Raw genomic sequence first — 10,000 nt, forward strand, 5'->3', positions numbered from 1 at the left:
AACATATTTTAATATCTCACATTAAGTATCAAACTTTACAGGTGTTTAGTACTTTTAAAGATATATATATGTATATATATGTATATATATGTATATATATATATATATGTATATATATACATATATATGAGACTTTACACATCCAACAACTCTTTATCGAAGTGTTCCTCATCCTGGGTTAAAGGTTTTTATCTGACGCTTCATGTTCTCTCTCCTGTTATTAAACTGATCAACCATCAGAATGATAAACGTATCAATCACAACCTGCAGGAGGTTCAGTAACTCCTCCAGACCACCATGAAATGAAGTCATAAAGATGGAAGTGAACGCCTCACAGGTCAAACCAGAGACAGAGGTAGAATATGAGAGGTACTGTACCTTTAAATAGCGGCGCGATGTTCCACACATTGATGCTGCCGGCCTTCATGAACTGACCCAGAGCGATCTCCAGGAAGAAGATCGGGATTCCCCCCAGGAACACGATCAGCAGGTAGGGGATCAGGAAGACACCTGCAGGAAATAAATAAAGGATGAGATTGATTGTCAAATAACTAAATGAATGAATTAATCCTCGTCCTCATCTCTGGGGTGAGAGACATGAATGAACAATTAGGAACGCTCTCTCTTTCTGTTGGTATTTTAATTAGTGTGATGGACACACACACACACACACACACACACACACACACACACACACACACACACAGGGGGTAACTGGGTCACAGTGCCACCAGGAACTGGTGTGAATGGAATCAAAGTGAAATGACAGGAGGGAGGAGGAGGAGTTACGTAACAGCTGCTGCCGTTACAAACTGAACTATGACACAAGAGAGAGGTCACAGAAACGTCCATGACACACCAGTTATTAAGATACAATGAGAGCGGCTCGTTCACGAGTCACAAGATCGGCGGTTCGATTCCCAGTCTGCACGTCTAAGTGTCAAACCAGAACCCCAAATCTCTCCTAAAGGCTGTGACGTCATTGTGTGTTTGTGTGTGTGTGTGGTAGGAAACTCCTACCGAGCGTAGCTTAGCATGAAAACACGAAAGCTGCTGGTGAGTCACGACTGCAGAGAGACACACACACACACACACACACACACACACACACACACACACACACACACACACACACACACACACACACACACACACACACACACACACACACACACACACAGGGCTAAGTGGTGTAATGCTGTTAGCTTGTCAGTAACTCAGTGTTGATGGGATTACAAAGCACTATGGCCTCACACACACACACACACACACACCAGCCGTGGACTCCTCCACACAGGTGAAGAAGTACAGGTGATGGAGAACAGGTGATGGAGAACAGGTGATGAAGAACAGGCGATGGAGAACATGTGATGAAGAACATGTGATGAAGAACATGTGATGAAGAACATGTGATGGAGAACAGGCGATGAAGAACAGGTGATGAAGAACAGGTGATGGAGAACAGGCGATGAAGAACAGGCGATGGAGAACATGTGATGAAGAACATGTGATGAAGAACATGTGATGGAGAACAGGCGATGAAGAACAGGCGATGGAGAACATGTGATGAAGAACATGTGATGAAGAACATGTGATGGAGAACAGGCGATGAAGAACAGGTGATGAAGAACAGGTGATGGAGAACAGGCGATGAAGAACAGGCGATGGAGAACATGCGATGAAGAACATGTGATGAAGAACATGTGATGGAGAACAGGCGATGAAGAACAGGCGATGAAGAACAGGTGATGGAGAACATGTGATGAAGAACATGTGATGAAGAACATGTGATGGAGAACAGGTGATGAAGAACAGGTGATGGAGAACAGGTGATGGAGAACAGGCGATGGAGAACAGGCGATGGAGAACAGGCGAAGGAGAACAGGCGATGGAGAACAGGCGATGGAGAACAGGCGATGGAGAACAGGCGATGGAGAACAGGCGATGGAGAACAGGCGATGAAGAACAGGCGATGAAGAACATGTGATGGAGAACAGGTGATGGAGAACATGTGATGGAGAACAGGTGATGGAGAACAGGTGATGGAGAACAGGTGATGGAGAACAGGCGATGGAGAACAGGCGATGGAGAACAGGCGATGGAGAACAGGCGATGAAGAACATGTGATGAAGAACATGTGATGAAGAACATGTGATGGAGAACAGGTGATGGAGAACAGGTGATGAAGAACATGTGATGGAGAACATGTGATGAAGAACAGGTGATGAAGAACATGTGATGAAGAACAGGTGATGGAGAACAGGTGATGAAGAACAGGTGATGGAGAACAGGTGATGAAGAACAGGTGATGGAGAACAGGTGATGAGAACATGTGATGGAGAACAGGTGATGGAGAACAGGTGATGAAGAACAGGTGATGAAGAACAGGTGATGAAGAACAGGTGATGAAGAACAGGTGATGAAGAACAGGTGATGAAGAACAGGTGATGAGAACAGGTGATGAAGAACAGGTGATGAAGAACAGGTGATGAGAACATGTGATGAAGAACAGGTGATGGAGAACAGGTGATGGAGAACATGTGATGAAGAACAGGTGATGGAGAACAGGTGATGAGAACATGTGATGAAGAACAGGTGATGTAGAACAGGTGATGAAGAACAGGTGATGGAGAACAGGTGATGGAGAACAGGCGATGGAGAACAGGCGATGGAGAACAGGCGATGGAGAACAGGCGATGACGAACAGGCGATGGAGAACAGGCGATGACGAACAGGCGAAGGAGAACAGGCGATGGAGAACAGACGATGGAGAACAGGCGATGGAGAACAGGCGAAGAAGAACAGGCGATGGAGAACAGGCGAAGGAGAACAGGCGAAGGAGAACAGGCGATGGAGAACAGGCGATGGAGAACAGGCGATGGAGAACAGGCGATGGAGAACATGCGATGGAGAACAGGCGATGGAGAACAGGCGATGGAGAACAGGCGATGAAGAGCATGCGATGAAGAGCAGGCGATGGAGAACATGCGATGAAGAACATGCGATGAAGAACATGCGATGGAGAACAGGCGATGGAGAACAGGCGATGAAGAACAGGTGATGAAGAACAGGTGATGAAGAACATGTGATGGAGAACAGGTGATGGAGAACAGGTGATGGAGAACAGGTGATGGAGAACAGGTGATGGAGAACAGGTGATGGAGAACAGGCGATGGAGAACAGGCGAAGGAGAACAGGCGATGGAGAACAGGCGATGGAGAACAGGCGATGGAGAACAGGCGATGGAGAACAGGCGATGAAGAACAGGCGATGAAGAACATGCGATGAAGAACATGCGATGGAGAACAGGTGATGGAGAACAGGTGATGAAGAACATGTGATGAAGAACATGTGATGGAGAACAGGTGATGGAGAACAGGTGATGAAGAACAGGTGATGAGAACAGGTGATGAAGAACAGGTGATGGAGAACAGGTGATGGAGATCAGGTGATGAGAACATGTGATGAAGAACAGGTGATGGAGAACAGGTGATGAAGAACAGGTGATGAGAACATGTGATGAAGAACAGGTGATGTAGAACAGGTGATGAAGAACAGGTGATGAGAACATGTGATGAAGAACAGGTGATGGAGAACAGGTGATGAAGAACAGGTGATGAGAACATGTGATGAAGAACAGGTGAAGAAGAACAGGTGATGAGAACATGTGATGAAGAACAGGTGATGAGAACATGTGATGAAGAACATGTGATGAAGAACAGGTGATGGAGAACATGTGATGATGAACAGGTGATGAGAACATGTGATGAAGAACAGGTGATGGAGGACATGTGATGAAGAACAGGTGATGGAGAACAGGTGATGAAGAACAGGTGATGAGAACATGTGATGGAGAACAGGTGATGGAGAACAGGTGATGAAGAACAGGTGATGAAGAACAGGTGATGAGAACATGTGATGAAGAACAGGTGATGGAGAACATGTGATGAAGAACAGGTGATGGAGAACAGGTGATGAAGAACAGGTGAATGAGAACAGGTGATGAGAACATGTGATGGAGAACAGGTGATGGAGAACATGTGATGAAGAACAGGTGATGGAGAACAGGTGATGAAGAACAGGTGATGAAGAACAGGTGATGAGAACATGTGATGAAGAACATGTGATGAAGAACAGGTGATGAGAACATGTGATGAAGAACAGGTGATGGAGAACATGTGATGAAGAACATGTGATGAAGAACATGTGATGAAGAACAGGTGATGGAGAACAGGTGATGGAGAACAGGTGATGAAGAACAGGTAGAACACCATTCAGTTCAACATAAACCAGACTTGACACTGTGGCTGCAGTTAGCCCTCTAAGCTACAACGCTACAGTTAGCTAGCTGAGCTGGCTAATCCGGGGTAAGTCACTGGGCTGAGTACTGACAGGCTGATGACAGAGCACGAGCTCCGACATCATCATCATCACCATCATCATCACCATCCCTATAATTAAGCTAATGTTAGCATGCTAACACGCTAAACTAGGATGGCCAACAAGATGTAACATGATGCATTTGAACAATTTCATTTTGAACATGTTAGCATGTCGATATTCGCGTTATTAGCTCAAGGCTCTGCTATGTCGCACGCTGCATTTAGGTAACGTCTGCAGAACGGGAACAACTCGTTATTCGAAGGTGGTTAGCCGCTAACAGAATGTCTCAGAGTAGAGACTTCATAGTAAATTGAACATTTTCATTGAGAGCTATTTTTAATATTACATGTCAATGTCATTACATATTACATGTCATATTTACATAGAATTAAATTTTAGGCAAAGAAGTTTATGTTCAATGAAAAAAGAGAAAATAATGCCTGAATATTCCTATTTTTGTCATTGACTGACATGATTTCTAATGAAGTTAAAACATCTTCATTTTTATTTTGTTATTTATTTATTTATTTGTGCCAGCCCTTAATGTCTCCATGCCACCACGTAAATAAATAGTGACATATTGTAGGAGCGTGGAAACAAACAAGGAGGCGAGTATTCCCATTGGCTGCACCTTGTGGCCGTTTATTTCCATCCATACAAAACATACACACATTCACTTCCTGCCACCCTTTAACCCCTCCTGTCACCAGGGTTACGCCCCTTTCCTTGAAGGGGCACCGTGAATTTGGTCGTCCCCGACAATATAGTAATAAATAGTAATAAATAAGAATATAAAGTAACATATAGGAATATATAGTAACACATAGTAATAAATAGTAACATACAGTAATATATAGTAATATATCGTAACAATACAATATGATGAATACAGCATATTATTCTGTAAAAACAAAAAGCTCTGATTGGTTGATTCTTTTCTTAACTGGTGGACAAGAACTAAGAGAAGTTGGACCAATTCAGGACCAAAGTCTTCATGTCAGGACATTGAGACTCAACAGAAGTGAAGCGGAGTCGGTTATTAAATGATTAAATGATTTACTTATTAACAGGGCTGCAAATAATCATTTGAATGTGCAATTAATCTGTCAATTATTTTTCAATTAATGTCTATAAATGTTTTCATATTTATATAATTTCAATTACAAGTAATTGAATTAGAATGACAATTTACTCTCAAACTTTCAACAATGTGAACTCGAAGATGTCAAAGAACCGTCTGAAGGACCTCTTTAAGGACCCCTGGACCGTATGGGACCTCCTCCGGGACTTCTGGACAATACTCTTCCTTGACCTTTTAAACTTCTACAGGACCCGTCAAAACTCTTTAAGGATCACCGGATCTCCTCTAAGACCCCTGCAAGCTCTTCATAGACCACTAAAACCTCCTCAATATCTCCTGGAAATGTGTCAAGGCCCTAAAGAACCTCTGGAACATCCACAAGAACCTCCAATAACTCACCCAGGACCCCTGGAGTCCTGGCGAGGAGAGGAAGAGAGGAGGTGAGGAGAGAGGAAGAGAGGAGGTGAGGAGAGAGGAAGAGAGGAGGTGAGGAGAGAGGAAGAGAGGAGGTGAGAGGAGGTGAGAGGAGGTGAGAGGAGGCGCAGTGAGGGCCGCCAACAGGATTAAGAGATTACAGGTCAATCCAGTTAATCTGTCGTCCACGTGGTGAGAGGGATGATGATGACTCACTGCATCATCGTTCACACACAGCCGCCATGAGAACGTCTCCTGACACGCACAAACACACACACACACCCGCGAACACACAAACACACACACACACACTCGCGAACACACACGCACACACGCGAACACACGCGAGCACACGCACACACACGAACACACACGAACACACAAACACACACGAACACACACGAACACACGCACACACACGAACACACACGAACACACGCACACACACGCACACACACGAACACACACAAACACACACGAACACACGCACACACACGAACACACACGAACACACACGAACACACGCACACACACAAACACACGCGAACACACGCGAACACACACGAACACACGAACACACACGAACACACGCGAACACACAAACACACACGCACACACACGAACACACACGCACACACACGAACACACACACACGAACACACACGAACACACGCACACACACGAACACACAAACACACGAACACACACGAACACACGCACACACACGAACACACACGAACACACACGAACACACGCACACACACAAACACACGCGAACACACGCGAACACACACGAACACACGAACACACACGAACACACGCGAACACACAAACACACGAACACACACGCACACACGCGAACACACACGAACACACGCACACACGAACACACACGCACACACACGAAGACACGAACACACGAACACACACACACGAACACACACGAACACACGCACACACACGAACACACAAACACACGAACACACACGAACACACGCACGAACACACACAAACACACGAACACACGAACACACGAACACACGAACACACACAAACACACACGAACACACACGAACACACGAACACACGCACACACACGCACACACACGCACACACGAACACGCACACACACGCACACACGAACACACACGAACACACACGAACACACACAAACGAACACACACCCAAACGCACACACAAACAAACACGAACACACACAAACTCTGCTGATCTCTGAAAGATGAACATTGAGCTGCAGGTCATTTTATAATCAGTGGAGCAGAGAATCACTGTGTGTGTGTGTGTGTGTGCGTGTTCATGTGTGTGTTCGTGTGTGTGCATGTTTGTTTGTGTATGTGTGTGTGTGTGTTCGTGTGTTTGTGTGTTCGTGTGTGTGTGTGTGTGTGTGTGTGTGACTTTGGGCCTCGGGCCACAGATTTGAGGTCAGAGGTCAGGAGTCCTGACTGGTTAAATAAACGGAGTCAAGTGTTGCAGCGCTGCTGGTGTGTTCAAGGACACTCTGCGATCTGTTCACAACTGTTCACACCTGTTTACGCCTGTTTACGCCTGTTCATTCCTGTTTAAGACTGCTAACACATGTTCACACATGTTCACACCGGGCACCAGCATGATGAGGTGGCTCTAAAGATGCACTGAGATCCGATCTCTCAGACCACATTCAGAGCTGGTCTGGACCACATACATGAACGCGTCCTGGGTAACATTAAGGACCGCCTACTCAACTGACGTCCTCTGTGTAACAGGAAGTACGAACTCATTCACACAACAACAACAACAACAACAACAACAACAACAACAACAGCAACAGCAACAGCCAAACTGGAGATATTTAACATACATATCTATTCTGCACTACAGCTTCCCTCTAGATAAATAAAGTTGTATCTTCTCTGCAGCTCAGGCTGTCCATCACATGGCTGACAGGAGGACAGACAGGAGGACACTAACAGGAGCCATGCAGCTCATTAAGGCCCAGAATGAGTTTGATGAATCAGGTGTGAAGCAGCAGAATGAAGAGAAACCCGTAGAGTTACGACATCAGTGAGTCTGTAATGTGAGAACTGAACCTTCTCTTGACTCTCAGTGATTGAACACCAGTCTGACCTTCTTCCACGTCCACCTCCTCCTCCCTCTGTGTGAACATGCAGACCTTTCTCGTCTCCCTCCGTCCAGCTGAAACTGGCTGACTGTGTGAACGAGACCTTTTCAGGTGAGAATAAACAAAACTGTCTTCAGCAGTTTGTCTCCGACAGTAAAGTTTGGTTTGGACAGAAAAAGAGGAGATGAACTTTATTCTCTTATCCTTTAAGCCATTAAAACACCAGGAAACAAGTGAGACAGACTAAAACTTGAACTCACGCTGTCTGACCACCTCAGATTCAATGGAAGGAAATAAAAATGTTTCATATTTTAGCTGAAAGTCATGGCAGCTTTCACTGCAGTAAAGCAGCTGAATACTACGTTAAGATGTGACTGAGTCAATGATTCACTGACCCACAGGACAAAGGTTTCATGTCATGTCTCCTGAGGACAGACTGTTCTGTGCAGATTGTACAGATTGTCTTTGACGGCGAGATTAAGAAAGTTGACTTTCTTCTTTTATAGTTTTAAAGTTTTCATGAATACTTAGTGTTTCTTGTGGTTTTATACTTTTCTGTTCATGCAAGTTTTTTTATTTTGCCTTTGTTATTATTTGAACTTCTGTATGTGATGAATAATATTACCTAAAATAAATGTGAGATGAAACTGAAATTAAAAATTTGAGATTAAAATGTTTAAATCTGAATTTAGTATGAACCGTGTCAGCTAGTTTTGGATATACAATAAAGTGGGATGGGGAAATATCATGAATTGGAGAATAAAATAGAGGAGACAGATCCATTGAGTTTAATCAGTCCAACAAACAGATCTTTCCTCCAGCAGACCGCTGTTACTTTTAACCTTGATTTATTTGTCTAGTTTAGTTTCAAACCCAACTAAGTCGTTTTGTTATCTAAATCTAACGAAGTAGTTTAGTTGTCTAAACATAACTATGTAGTTTTGTTGTCTAAACCTAACAAAGTAGTTTTGTTGTCTCAAACCCAACTAAGTAGTTTTGTTATCTAAATCTAACGAAGTAGTTTAGTTGTCTAAACATAACTAAGTAGTTTTGTTGTCTAAACCTAACAAAGTAGTTTTGTTGTCTCAAACTAACTAAGTAGTTTTGTTATCTAAACCTAACAAAGTAGTTTTGTTGTCTCAAACTAACTAAGTAGTTTTGTTATCTAAACCTAACAAAGTAGTTTTGTTGTCTCAAACTAAGTAGTTTTGTTATCTAAACCTAACAAAGTAGTTATGTTGTCTCAAACTAACTAAGTAGTTTTGTTATCTAAACCTAACAAAGTAGTTTTGTTGTCTCAAACTAACTAAGTAGTTTTGTTATCTAAACCTAACAAAGTAGTTTTGTTGTCTCAAACTAAGTAGTTTTGTTATCTAAACCTAACAAAGTAGTTTTGTTGTCTCAAACTAACTAAGTAGTTTTGTTATCTAAACCTAACAAAGTAGTTTTGTTGTCTCAAACTAAGTAGTTTTGTTATCTAAACCTAACAAAGTAGTTTTGTTGTCTCAAACTAAGTAGTTTTGTTGTCTAAACCTAACAAAGTAGTTGTGTTGTCTCAAACTAACTAAGTAGTTTTGTTATCTAAATCTAACTATGTAGTTTTGTTGTCTAAACCGAACTAAGTAGTTTTGTTGTCTCAAACTAACTAAGTAGTTTTGTTGTCTCAACCTAACTAAGTAGTTTTGTTGTCTCAACCTAACTAAGTAGTTTTGTTGTCTAAACCTAACTACGTAGTTTTGTTGTCTCAAACTAACTAAGTATTTTTGTTATCTAAACCTAACTATGTAGTTTTGTTGTCTTAACATAACTAAGTAGGTTTGTTGTCTTAACATAACTCAGTAGTTTTGTTGTCTAAACCTAACTAAGTTGTTTTGTTGTCTCAACCTAACAAAGTAGTTTTGGTAGAAATTGTCACGTGTTGCTGGACTTTCGTCGGAAATGATGAAAATGAGCAGTAACTTTTCATAAGATATACGAACCCTTAATATGAGGACGTTTGTCTG

General features: G+C 42.9%; 1 protein-coding gene across 1 annotated transcript in view; it reads right to left on the minus strand.

The window, feature by feature from the left end:
• Positions 1 to 10,000, minus strand: part of slc6a8 (solute carrier family 6 member 8) — a 32,922-nt gene that overhangs the window by 21,164 nt on the left and 1,758 nt on the right. Inside the window, exon 2 of the mRNA XM_079273541.1 lies at positions 379 to 510. Coding sequence (XP_079129667.1) covers positions 379 to 510 — 132 coding nt within the window. The remainder of the gene's footprint in view (positions 1 to 378; positions 511 to 10,000) is intronic.

This window comes from Melanostigma gelatinosum (genome assembly GCF_949748355.1).
Source record: "Melanostigma gelatinosum genome assembly, chromosome: 8".
NCBI classification, from domain to species: Eukaryota; Metazoa; Chordata; class Actinopteri; order Perciformes; family Zoarcidae; genus Melanostigma; species Melanostigma gelatinosum.